Source organism: Salvelinus sp. IW2-2015, linkage group LG7, assembly GCF_002910315.2.
Source record: "Salvelinus sp. IW2-2015 linkage group LG7, ASM291031v2, whole genome shotgun sequence".
Lineage (NCBI taxonomy): Eukaryota > Metazoa > Chordata > Actinopteri > Salmoniformes > Salmonidae > Salvelinus > Salvelinus sp. IW2-2015.
This window is the reverse complement of record NC_036847.1, coordinates 22,259,586-22,273,297: the sequence shown is the minus strand read 5'-3', so window position 1 is coordinate 22,273,297 and position 13,712 is coordinate 22,259,586. Positions and strand designations below refer to the sequence as shown.

The 13,712-nt window shown below is 41.4% G+C and overlaps 2 protein-coding genes across 2 annotated transcripts; both read left to right on the top strand.

The window, feature by feature from the left end:
- The first annotated feature begins 3,308 nt into the window (after window positions 1–3,308).
- On the top strand, window positions 3,309–10,452 carry LOC111966598 (serine/threonine-protein phosphatase 4 regulatory subunit 2-A). The gene is made up of 9 exons (XM_023991385.2): window positions 3,309–3,599; window positions 4,069–4,150; window positions 4,433–4,603; window positions 4,746–4,839; window positions 5,022–5,059; window positions 6,176–6,250; window positions 6,567–6,707; window positions 6,842–7,107; window positions 7,261–10,452. Exons 1-9 carry the CDS (start codon window positions 3,566–3,568, stop codon window positions 7,608–7,610), a joined length of 1,251 nt encoding a protein of 416 aa, XP_023847153.1. The 5' UTR covers window positions 3,309–3,565; the 3' UTR covers window positions 7,611–10,452.
- A 1,035-nt stretch (window positions 10,453–11,487) lies between these two features.
- Window positions 11,488–13,712, top strand: LOC111966599 (guanylyl cyclase-activating protein 2-like). Its single transcript, XM_023991386.1, is given in 5 exon segments — window positions 11,488–12,367; window positions 12,514–12,663; window positions 12,768–12,808; window positions 12,810–12,880; window positions 13,136–13,712. Coding segments are annotated over 5 exon segments (618 nt in total). The 5' UTR covers window positions 11,488–12,163; the 3' UTR covers window positions 13,288–13,712.

Sequence of the window (13,712 nt, the reverse complement as noted above, 5' to 3'; positions counted from 1 at the left end):
TGCTTGAGAAGGTATTCCAAGCCCACAAGTATCGAGTATCCACTGTGTACACCCTCCTGGTAAAACTCACAGGGAACCAAGTCCACGGGGGCAACCAGTTTCCCAATGATGTTTTCTGTAAAAAAACAAAATTACGTTTTAAAATCTTCACAGGACAAATATCAGGACATACTGGTATGTGCATCTGTCAAAGTTGCGCAAGGCCAGTACCTTTTGAAAGAGAATAAACTGACACTTTTCTCTTGAAAATCATACCCCCTCATCTCTACTATTTACCCCTGTTTAAGTTGTTTCTCTGAAATTACATGTTCATATTTTGCACTTTAATTACTGTCCTTAATATGTAGCAATACATTATTCATTGATTCTCTTCCACCAGAAGGGGCACCAATGATTGTTTTCTGCTTCTGTACTGCTTTTCTGTCAGTATGCTGATTTTAAATACCCTGTAATGTTGATTTTTTTTTTGTAACCCTGTAAGTACCTACACGAGCTATGAATAATAAAATGTATAAATTGTGATTTTTAATTTCACAAGAGTAATAAAATCTGTTTTATCACCTTTCACTAGACCTGTGGTTCTTGTTGTTAATATACAGAAATGCCTGCTTAGTGTATAATGGGTTATATGCCGATCATGTGGAGCATATCACCTTATGACAATGTAGCTATATCACCCGATCTATACAGATACATGGAGGGCATATTGATCTTCAGCAAATACATCTAAAGTCACTCCTACCTGGTCTCTTCATTTACTGACTAGGCTTATTCACTGTGCTGTGATTCAGCACACTTGCTCATGAGTCACAAGCTGGATGCTAGTTGGTAATAAATTTAGATGCGATTGGACTAGTAACCGATGAAGGTTGGCAAGATCGAATCCCCTGAAACCAAGGCAGTAACCTACTGTTCCTAGGCCGCCATTAAAATAAGAAGTGTGTTCTTAACTGACTGCCTAGTTAAATTAATGTGTAATAAAAAAATGCTGTTGACTTGAAAGCTTACCTTGAATGTTTGATTCTAATTCTATGACCAACACAGCAGGGTGCACGATATGCCATGGCATGTGTATGACTTGTAAATTGATCTTTGTAGTATATGCACAACGGCAAATCTGAAAGGACAGATGTAGGCACCAAATGTAATGGGAAGTGGGGGTGGGGAATCTGACACCACAATCAAACCACAGATCCATTTTATGTGGTAATATGGGAAGCCCTCCTGTACAGTTCATGAACCTTGATTCGAATCTTACACCAAAACCATCTAATTCCTTTCGATGGATTGCCTGTTAGTAACATTGAACTGAAACGATAAGAGCATTATTAAGTAACATTATAATATACATTTGGTTGTGATAAACCACAAGCTACATAGTTAGCTAGACGTGTACAGTCTCAGTCTTGCCCTCTTGGGCACCCACTCCCTATACCTCCTTCTTTTGCGCATGCACCAATAATTCATGGAGGAAAAGGGCATGCCGCTGTTACACTGCGGCTGCCTCGCTTGTATTCCTGCTGGAAGACTGTGCTTCGGCATCACTGCATCCGACCCCCTCCTCCTCCCATCCCCCTTTGCCCAGCAATTAGACTGCATCACTGCAGCAGTACCACCTAGTCGCCTCCCGCTAGCCCTGGAAAAATATGCCCTTTTAGTGGCCTTCAGACTCCTCTGACACCCCACTTGTACTGCAGAGGTTCATCAGAGACTGCAGGACATGCAGAGGTGGGTCCTTGCTTATGTCTCAAAATATCCTCCTAACCCTGGCAATAATGCTGCATCCTATCTCGGGTGTGTTTGTCCGATATGGCATTGATTGTTCGTTAGCTCTCCCTCCCTCCTAACACTCAATCTTCAGTTTTTTTCATGTTCCCCCTCCTTCACATCCTCGCTTTCCCTGCTTTTTTTACGCTCTGTGTTATGAATTGGCAGAGAGCTCAGCACTCTTCTCCACGGGCGCTTCAGAGGAAAAAAGAAAGGAAGAGCTAGGCGGGAGGGGTCCTGGATGCACCATGAAACTGCCCCCTCCAATTAAAAACGAAGAGCTTACGTTATTGAAAGGAAGCATCTTAGCCAATGGGTTTGGCGGCAGCAGGGCAGAGTACAGCAGTAAAAAAACAGAAGAACGAGTGGACAAGAAATAAATTGCAGTGAGTTGGTGTAGTTTTATCCTCCAAGAGCGGTGATTTTATCAATTTACTGTAGTACTCCAGTCTTAGGGTGATCTCTCTCTCTAGTGCTGAATCCTGACGACTTCAACTTTCGCACAGACCTGCCATTGACATCAATGAAACATTTTGTACAAACAAAATTATTGCAAAAAGTAAGAATGCATCCCTTCAAACAGTCCTCCGTACTATCTACAATGAACAAAAATATAAAGTTGCTGGATATTGTTGGGAACTGGAAACCGCAGCCCAGTCAAAACTGTTCGCTGCTCTGGCACCCCAATGGTGGAACAAACTCCCTCACGACGCCAGGTCAGCGGAGTCAATCACCACCTTCCGGAGACACCTGAAACCCCACCTCTTTAAGGAATACATAGGATAAAGTAATCCTTCTAACCCCCCCTCCCCCTTAAAAGAGTTAGATGCACTATTGTAAAGTGGTTGTTCCACTGGATATCATAAGGTGAATGCACCAATTTGTAAGTCGCTCTGGATAAGAGCGTCTGCTAAATGACTTAAATGTAAAATGTAAATGTAAAATGGATGCTAGTAGTAAGGGAGGCAATCCCTAACAAAAAATGTGCAGTCAGCATGCAGTATAACTGCAGTACATTGTAGTATAACTGTAGTTATAATGCAGTATAACTGCAGTATGCTAATAATGCTGCGTCCAAAAGAACACCGTTATTTTTACTGCAGTAACTTTGAAGTGTAACTGCTGTTACAGTGCAATATAACTGCAGTACATTGCAGTTATTCAGCAATCACAAAACAGCAATCTTTTTTTGTAAGGGATTTTATCCCGTGCATCGATCATTAAAGGAAGAGGTGGGGAGTATGGGATGTAGGAGAGAGGAAGTTCTGTGGAGTAGACTARGGTTTGGGCAGACAGGTTTGAATGCCACGCTGTGGATGATGGGGAGACATGAAACAGGTCTATGTGGTGAATGTTTAGTGGAGGAAACGGTGGAGCATGTGTTGATATTTTGTGAACTGCATTATGTAGATAGGGAGAGATTGCGTGAAAGGGTGGGGGGGTGTTTAGGGCTCTATTTCACTTTCTTAGAGGAACAGGACTAACGAAGGTAATTTCATGTAGGTAGGCTGTGACTGGACTCACACTCCAGTACAGTAGGTGGCGGGGAACGCACCTTAAAAGTTGGATGCGATCCGCCAAACCAATCCCAAAGAAGAAGCCCGGTTTGCCAGACATACTCTGACTGGACATGCCCAGTTGAGTGGGTAGCTAACGTTAGCTAGCAAGTGTGTGACAAACGGCGCCATAAACTCACTGGGATGCATTGTTGCTAGCTAGCGGTAGCTAGCTTTTTCTGATTTCCTGTCGCTGGTGTGTAGGGGACTTCGGTTGCCATAAAATAGCTTACGTTACAACCATGGAAATCGACACACTTTTGGAGGGTTTTACGGGTAAGTCAACTCGCGTTTGCTGATTTTCCGTATATGTACATGATTAACTAGCTACATTTGAATTTACAAGCGTAACGTTAAGTAGCTGCATATATTATACTCGTTGGACGGCTAACTTGGCTAGCTAGCTTGTAGCTTTCAGTCGAAATTGTTAGCTAGCTAACTCGCGCTAGGCCTATTTTATTTAGATAACGTTACTGTACTTGTATAATTCAAAACGTATGTGAATAGGTGTATTGTGTTGAAGCTATTTTACCCACATTGTAGTTGCATAGTTATCCGGTCGCTGTAACCTAGTTTATGTTAGCCATGGATGGTTAATTAGTTTTCTAGCTAGGTAACGTTACTGTTAGATCGCTAACGCAGTGGTTGCCGTGCAGTTAATTATTGGTGCCTGCTAACGTTACCCTGCACTGCAACACTGCACATAACTTGAAATAGTTTCATATTTTCATGCATCTACGTTCAGACTTCGAGAAGAAAGGGAAGAAAGATGCCTGCCCTGCCCTGGATCAATTTCTGTGTCATGTCGCCAAAACGGGAGAAACGATGTGAGTGTCTGATAAATGATCCCAACGGTGCCAGCCACTTTTCTAATGAGAAGACAATGTGTCAATACAGGATATAAATAAAACGACTGGTAAATTACAACTCGTGGATAGTCATATTCCAGAAATCTCGATATGTTACCAAATCCAAAGTTGTTTGAGGAGACATAATTGTGTGGTCCCAAGACTGGTAGTTATCACAGCATCAAGGCTGCATCTCTGTTGGATAGGTTATAAGGTGTCTGATCTAGAGAGGATAACTTTTTGGTCTCTCATCCTTTCCAGGATTTCATGGTCACAGTTCAAAAGTTATTTCCTGTTTAAACTTGAGAAGGTAATGGATGACTTCAGAGCCTCGACACCAGACCAGCGAGGGCCAGCTAATCCTAATGTGGAGTACATTCCGTTTGAAGAGATGAAGGAGAGGATTCTCAAAATCGTAGAAGGATACAACGGGTGAGTATCCTCTACTAACCAGTGCTGAAACGTCTAATAAAACTATCCCTTTTCTTGTTTTACCAGTAGGTCTTTGTGTAGCCCTAGTATACAGCCATGGTGAGGAAAGTATACCTTCTTGACAAATATCCATATTTTCCAGGATTCCGTTCACCATCCAGCGTCTGTGTGAGTTACTGACTGAGCCAAAGAGGAACTACACAGGAACAGACAAGTTCCTCAGGGGAGTGGAGAAGGTAAGTATCATCACTTCTACTGACATCATTTCTCATAATGGGTGTTTGAATGAGGGTATTAAGCCTAGTAAGAATACCTAAGTCACATACACATGTCCTTGTGTTGATTTAAACAAGTTAGAATTGCTTGTATTAATATACAATATAAATGCTTGGGGATTGATGGTGTTTATGTTTTGCAGAATGTGATGGTGGTCAGCTGTGTGTGTCCTACATCAGAGTAAGTATTCTGTCATGTTTCTCTACCCTACCCCTTTAGTGTTTTTTTTTTTATAGCAAAACATACTTTAAAGGTGCTAATGTACACAGGATTTTTTGCATTGTAATTACAGAAAATATCGGTGGCTAATAGTGGAATGATAGTGCTTCACAGTATTACAGTGTTGCATTTTGATTCACTGTGATATTCACTTGTTGATTTCTTCCGCCGGTGTGGCATCTTTTGTCAAACTGGGAAAGCTGTTCTGACTTTGGCTGTGTTATCTAGTGGAAATCGCTAATTTCCTGGTTGCTAAAATTCTACACTGTTCGCTCAATTTCCACTTATCTGAGAAAACAAGCACTCAATATTGTAGGGAATCATTGTACCATCTAAATCGCTGTGAAATGTATTTTCAGCAACAACAAAAATCATATTTACAGCTGTTTGAAGCTGGTGGACCAAAAAACAAAATTAACTTGTTTTGGTTCACCCTCTTCAAACAGCTGAAAATATACTTTTTTGTTATTGATTTAGATGGTACAATGATTCCCTACAATATTCAGTGCTTGTTTTCTCACAGAAATTGTGAGAAACTGCTTCCGTCCCTCCTCGCCCCTACCTGGGCTCGAACCAGGGACCCTCTGCACACATCGACAACAGTCACCCTCGAAGCATTGTTACCCATTGCTCCACAAAAGCCCAGGCCCTTGCAGAGCAAGGGAAACAACTACTTCAAGGTCTCAGAGCGAGTGACGTCACTGATTGAAAAGCTATTAGCGCGCACCCGGCTAACTAGCTAGCCATTTCACACAGTTTACACGAACAGTGTAGAATTTTAGCAACCAAGAAATTAATTTCCACTAGATAACACAGCCACAAAGTCAGAACAGCTATCCTAGTTAGACAACAGATGCCGCACCGGCGGGCAAAAATCAATAGGCGAATATCACAGCCAATCACAACACTGTGGGTAAGCAATACTGTGAAACACTATCCTTCCACCATTAGCGCCAGATATATTATGGAAAAGTGCTGAAGTTACAATGTAAAAACCCAAAAAAACAAATCCTATGTATAGCACTTTAAAGCTAACAATCACTTGGATTTGTTGAGTCACTCTGCCTCTTTTTAAAGGAAAAATGAGGCAACCAGTGTAAACAGAATGAATGGAGTGATGTTCCCTGGCAATACCGCTATTTATTCAGAAAGGTGAGAGATACCTGCTTGTCAATGGTTAACTTTCAGTTATGCTATAAAAATTTACAAAAACATAAAACCGGGATAAGGAACCCAAATGAAACCCAGCAGTCTTTCTTTCCAGGGATCCCAGAACATAGGGGGAGAAGGTTTACTAATTTACTCATACCAAATATGATTGTCAGACAGTGGGCAGCACTGTACTGTTGCTTGAATGAATCTCCTTGTTATTAATTAAATTAAATTGCAATATGGATTCAGTTGCGACAACATTTGATTGTATGAAAGTATTAGATTATGCAGAGATTATTTTCTCTCCTTACGGTAGGAATGTAAATGGACCAGGCACCCCAAGGCCACTGAACAGACCAAAGCTATCACTATCCACCTCTCTGGCTACAAACGGTCTCCCTGACAGCACAGAAGATAAGGAGCCACTCACAAAACAAGAAGAGGAGCATGTTGTCAGGTAAATAGCATTGTGTGAAAGCCAGGTGACTGTCAGCAGAAATATAATGCCCTGATAACACGTGTAAATGTTTTATAAGATATATATATATATAATTAGAGCAACTGGTTCTGATGTTTTGACCCTTCTTTTAGTGATTCCTCGGTATCGGAAAGTGATGCCACACAGAGCAGTCCGATGAAGACTAAGCATCCGGAAGAGGATGCAACGGAGGCAGAGAGCCACGAAGTCAAGAGGCTGAAGTTTGACAAAGACATGGATGAAGAGGAGGATGAGGTAGACAAGGAGATGTCATGTCCTGCACCTGCCCAAAGTTCATCAGACATGCCAGAATCGTCAACAGATGTTGTTGAGGAAGAAAAAGAGAAGTCTGCTGATATGCTCACCACAGACGATCATGGTATGTATTTTGTACAATGGGGCATTTTCAAATCACATTATGTGATTTGTGAAAGGGAAAATGACATGAATCTAAAAATAACATTGCTAAAATGGATTCATTGATTTATGGAAGGAGGTAATGGTATTATTGTTATTGCCTTCTGTCCCCCAGAGCCCTCCAGTACTCAGACAGAAGATCCCTTTGATGACGAGGAAGAGCCATCAGAGAGGGAGGCTGAGTATGGCCCCATCCACAGTCTAAAGAGTGACAGCACCATGGACCAGTCAGAGGAGCAGCTTGCTCAGTCAGGGAATGATCTGAGTTTAGAGGAACAGGATGAAGGAGATTGCAGTGACCCAGTAAGTAGCAGCAGTAGCAGCAATGGGGAGGGAGCACCCAGTGAAGAGCCGGTCCCCTCTGCGTCTCCCAGCAGTACAGCTGAGTCGTTGGCAGAGGGCGCTGCTGCAGAAAACTGTTCGGAAAGCTCAGAGATGGCAGATGAGCCCATGGAACAGGACTAACCTGAGGCTGAGGGGCCCCCCCCCAACATTATTTTACACTGTATATTGATACTGTACCAAACCCWGGAGATCTCTGTACCACCATGGACCTGTAATCTCCCAGCACAGGGAGGCTTTTTGTGAGGCCTCAGAGGATTTTCACCCTCAGGTCTCTTCACGCCTTTTTTGACCCACCCACCTCCTGACGGCCACACATCAGTCCGTTTTTAAAAACTGGAACTTATCATTTAAAGTTCCCCTCCAGCTAGTTTTTTTTTTAAAGCCTGTGGCATTCAAAAAAACGACTCAGCTGTACTTTTTTATCACCTTGATAGTTTTTATTTCTCTCATGGATCATTGTCATTTTAATATTTACTGCTATTTTAGACACCAGTTCTAAAGCTGTTTGGTTAACATTGTGATAAGGAATGAATCAGCCACTTCTGTGTGTTGTGATCTCAATCTGTGGTGAACGTATCATGTTGGCCGGCCCAGTTAGGGTCTCCTCTGGATCTGTGGGATGCCTTGGGTTTTCCCTTGGTAAAGCTACCGTTCACATCTATGTTTAAATTTTTTGTATGGTTGTCCATACTTTGGAATGTAAAGTATGAAGGATTGTCCATGACACACATCTGTTCCATAAAACCACTGGAAGCCCTTGTCCTGCAAGTTTGGTAATCTTGCAAAGTTAACATACTGAAACCATGGATTGCAACCAATCCTCATGTACTATTGCACTCTGATTGAACAAAACAGATAGTGCTTTCAGAAAGTATTCATACCCCTTGACTTATTCCACATTTTGTTACAGCTTGAATTCAAAATGGCTTGAATGTTAACACACAATACCCCATAATGAAAACACATTTTTAGAAGTCTTTGCACATTTATTGAAAATGAAATAAATATCTAACTTACTAACTTACACACCCCTTTGTTATGTCACACCAAACTGAGCTCAGGAGCATCCAACTTCCTTTGATCATCCTTGAGCTGTCACTGCAACTTGATTGGAGTCCACCTGTGGCCAATTCATTTGTTTGGACATGATTTAGAAAAACACCTGTCTATATAAGGTCCCACAGTTGACAGTGCATGTCAGAGCAGAAACTATACCATGAAGTCCAAGGAACTGTCTGTAGAGTGCCGAGACACGATTGTGATGAGGCATATATCTGGGGGAAGGGTATAAAACAATTTTAGAGTGTTAAGTTTTTGCGAGCACAGTGGTCTCCATCATTGGGACATTGAAAAAATATAGAACTACCCAGACTGCCTAGAGCTAGCCGTCCGACCAAGGCAAGAAAGACCTTTGGTAAGGGAGGTGACCAAGAACCCAATGACCACTCTGACAGAACTACAGAGTTCCTTGGTTGAGATGGGAGAACCTGCCAGAAGGACAAGTCTTTACGCACTTCACCAATCTGAGCTTTATGGGAGAGTGGCCAGACGGAAGCCGCTCCTAACAAAAAGGCACATGATGGAAGGCCTGGAGTTTGCAAAAAGGCATATGAAAGATGGAGCATAAGGAAACATATTCTGTTGTCTGATGAGAGACAAATTGGCCTGAATGCAAAGCGCTATGTCTAGAGAGAAACAGGCACAGCTAATCACCCATCTAACACCCTACTGTATAGCGGTGGTGGCAGCATCTTGCTATAGGGATGCTTTTCAGTGGCAGGGACTGAGAGACTGGTAAGGATACCGCGAACAATTAATGGTGTCAAATCCCTGATGAGAACCTGCTTCAGAGTGCAAATGACCTTGGACTGGGGTGAAGATTTACGTTCCAACAGGACAATGACCCCAAGCATATAGCCAAAGCAATGCTGGAATGACTTCAGAACAAGAGTTTGAAAGTCCTTGAGTGGCTCAACCAAAGCCCATTGAAAATCTATGGAATGACTTGAAGATTGCTGTTCACCACCACTTCCCATTTAACTTAACAGAGCTTGAGAAAATCTGCAAGGAAGAATGGGAGGAAATCCCCAAGTCCAGATGTGCAAAGCTGATGCAGACGTACCCAAGACGACACAAATCTGTAATCGCCACCAAAGGTGTTTTTACAAAGTATTGACTCGGGTGTGAATACTTATGTAAATTATATGTATTTATTTTTCAATACATTTGCAAAAATGTCTAAATGTTTTCACTTTGCCATTATGGGGTATTTTGTGTAGGAAAATTGAATTCAGGCTTTAACCCAACAAAATGTGGAATAGGTTGAGGGGAATGAATACTTTCTGACAGCACTGTATAGCTGTGAATCAATTGCTCTAAACATTCCAGGAGCACTCTATCCCATCGTTCTCTACCTTCTCACCTGTTGCTAAGTCTTCCAAAACATCAGAAGACAATAATATTGCCAATTTCCTGATTTCTGTTGTCTGACAGTATTGAGTGAATGGTCCTTCCATGACATGGTACAGTTTGCTGGACCCTGATTAAACCTAGTCCTGGATGAAAAAATCATTGTTGACCACAGTAACTGTTGACCACAGTTACTGTCAGTTTTTGTGTCCGATTTACTAAAATGGTAAGAAAACATTGTGTACTTAAGTTCTCACAATCTTTTCAATTGAATAAAACTACATTTGTCAAATTGAAATGTCTATATCAGCACTAAATGTCATTGATCACAAGAATCTTGTTTGATTTTATTTTGAGAGTTTACTGGCTGCCATATCTTTACCAGTTTCTGCAACTGTCTTTTTATATATTAGGATAAACATTTCTGTAAAGTAGATTTTGTAGATTGTAATATGTGTTCACTGCCTTTGTGAAACCGATTGATATCTCTGTAAATTTAATGATTGGCTTTCAGCACAGTATTCATATGAAGCAATAAATGCTAACATTTTAAGTGTGGGGTTTGCTTAATTTGTATCAGTACGTTTTTCAAATAACTTTTGCCAACTATGAATACATCCTTTGAATATATTATGTCCTTATCTGTACATTTTCAGAGAAAGTTATGAGAGTATRTCCAGATGGCCTTGACACTCAGGCTAATGATACTTATCCGTGTCCCTATGAAACACCTAGTCAGCAGATTACATGAGCCAAGATGTGCTAGACGGGGGTGTTCAGTCAACACTGGGAATATCTCAATTGCATATTCCTCGCGTCCTCAAAATCCAATGGCGGAGGTCAGAGGGGAGGGACCTCTGGCTTTCTCATCCAATTGGTTTTGAGGAGGAGCTGGAGAGAGGACACAAGCAGTATGCAATTGAGATCTTCACACTGTTCAACTATAGGAAACAAGGACAGTCAGTCCCACAAGTGTGTTTTTCCAACCTCTGCCTCCTGCAACCTGTCTCTTTAGTGTATATACATTTGATAAATGTTTCTCATATCGATATCAGGATTTTCATGTCTTCCATTCAAAAATGTAACAAGGGGTATTTGGAGACACAGTCAACTGGTAAATTGTTAGGCCTACTACTGAGCCATGGAATACAATAATAAATGTTGATCATAAAGTTGATGTACTTATGACATAATTATGCTGCAACAGAGACACAATGTGTACATTCTGTCACACAGGTTATCAAGGAAGGTCCTAGAAATAGCATCACCTTAAAGAGGGATTACCAAATGCCTGGCCTTTATGAGTCATCAGATTTGCAAACAAAAAGGAGGATCCCATGTAAGGGACATTGTGTAACTAACTTTGGCAAGACATGAACTTCATATTTCACCACGGGAATATACTGGGTCCTGCCTGTATATGGCTCAATGTAATTCTCTGTAGAGATGACATGGTACAGTTTGCTGGACCCTGATTAAACCTAGTCCTGGATGAAAAAATCATTTTCAATTGATAGTTTCCATTGAAAGTGCATTTTAGTCCAGGACTAAACTGGGTCTGGGAAACTGGCCCTGTACCTTTTCTACAATGACTTGTATGCTGATTTCAATTTCCTCATGTCACACTATTACCATGATCAAAGAAAAATGTCAAGTCAAGGGCTCTTCCTTTTAGGTTTAGTAGTCTAAATTAGCAGTTCAGTTAGCAGTTTAACATCTTTATACCTATTATTTTGTTCACCGCCTGTCTGTTGCAGTAGTTCTAGCAGGTTGACTTGCCTTGGACTGACTGGACTTCTTGGAAGATGGACAATAGCAAATCTTCTCGAGAACTCACTATGAACTAATTGATCCAGACAGTAGGCATGTATTCCTAATCCCATGTGTCATGTGATCTACATCAGTCCTTGCCCAGTCTCTACCATCAGTGGAGAATGGTCAGACAAGGGGTAATATAGTAACTCACTGTTTCTGTCCGCAGTGTTTTTGTTTATGTGTGGTACCTTTATGGAAATATTTAAAAAATGTCAGTAATAGTACAGACACAGTGGACTGATTAAAAAGTTGCAGTTGTGATGGAAATGAGCACATAGTTGGAAGAGCAAAATAATTTGTGGAATGTCCAAAGAGTAGAGCTACACCCCTGACTGACACAACTTTCAACCATGAGAGACAACTTCTTCAACTGAGGAGTCCAATCAAACATGAGCGACAACACCTTCAACTAAAGAGGCTCATCACAGTATTTGAGAACTATTTCCGTGATGGGTCAGCGACTGAGTGAGGAGAGTGATTCAGACCAGGAAATTGATGTTGCAGAGCTGCAGGACTGGTATAAGAAGTTTGTGGTGGAGTGCCCAAGTGGAACACTCTTCATGCACGAGTTCAAGAGCTTCTTCGGTGTTACTAACAACAAGGAGGCGGCCGATTACATTGAGAATATATTTCGCGCATTTGACAAGAACGGAGTGAGTAGCTACAGATGATGGGGGCCTTTGAGGGCCACAGTGTCCACATGTCATTCAAGTGATAACTGTTGAACATCACTTTCTCTTAATTTCTGTATTTCTTTATGAGTATCAAAATATTATTTTATAATTTCTTTCCTTTGCAGGACAATACAATTGATTTTCTAGAGTATGTTGCAGCCTTGAACCTGGTCTTGAGGGGCAAGTTGGAACATAAACTGAAATGGACTTTCAAAATGTACGACAAAGATGGAAGTGGCTGCATTGACAAGACAGAGCTGCTGGAGATTGTAGAGGTAACAGACGTTCAAAGATTAGTGTAGGATTACATAAAATACAATTATGATATCCCATACATATATGGGATATCATTCCAAAATCTGCTTGTCTTCTCTCTCAGTCCATTTACACACTGAAGAAAGCCTGTCATGGAGAACTGGATGCAGTGTAACCTCCTGACCCCAGATCAAGTGGTCGACAGAATATTTGAACTGGTTGATGAAAACGGAGATGGTGAGGACGCTTTCTTTATCCTCTTACTGTTCTCTGACAGCTTGATCTGTGGTTTTAATAATGTAATGATGTAGCAGGTTCTCACTGTGATTCCATATCATTATGACTGTGTGTAACACATTATTGTGTGTAAAATTCTAAAGTATTTAGAAAATTGGACCATTGGACAATGGGTGTTAGTAATGTTTTTCCCTCGGTGTAAACAGTGTTTGGTTTCAGTAGTTAGTGAGTAATGCTAACTGTCTCTTCCCTCAGGGGAGTTGTCTCTGGATGAGTTCATCGACGGGGCCACGAGAGACAAGTGGGTGATGAAGATGCTGCAGATGGACGTCAACCCTGGGGACTGGATCAGTGTATGGCGACGCAAGAGCTCTGGAGCGAGCTCTGAAGCTGAACCTCTGAAATAAGTTTATAGACTTCTTTCAATCAAAATTTGAATCCATCTACCAGCAGCTTCAACTATCCTGTGCCCTGCCCCTGTGCCCAGGTGGTGGCTGACACTACCACCATACCCATGGGGACTATGGACTCTTGAGCAGAGGGGGCAACCGTTGCTGTAATACCCTCTCTCCCCATAACCTGCACACCACACACCATAACTTGTTGCTTCTTTTATAACTTTCTTTGTTTTCTCTTTTGAAATCCCTAATGTGTACATATCTGCGCGTTTCTGTTCCCACTGATGGTTATGTGTGTGTTCTACTGACCATGATTTCATTTTGTATGTGCAGTGTAAAGTAAAAGTGACCAGTTTTCTCCATCTCTATATGGTTGAAAGACAACATGCAGTGGCAGATCGTAAAGTTTATTTTGCAATTATGTTTTGCTAGGG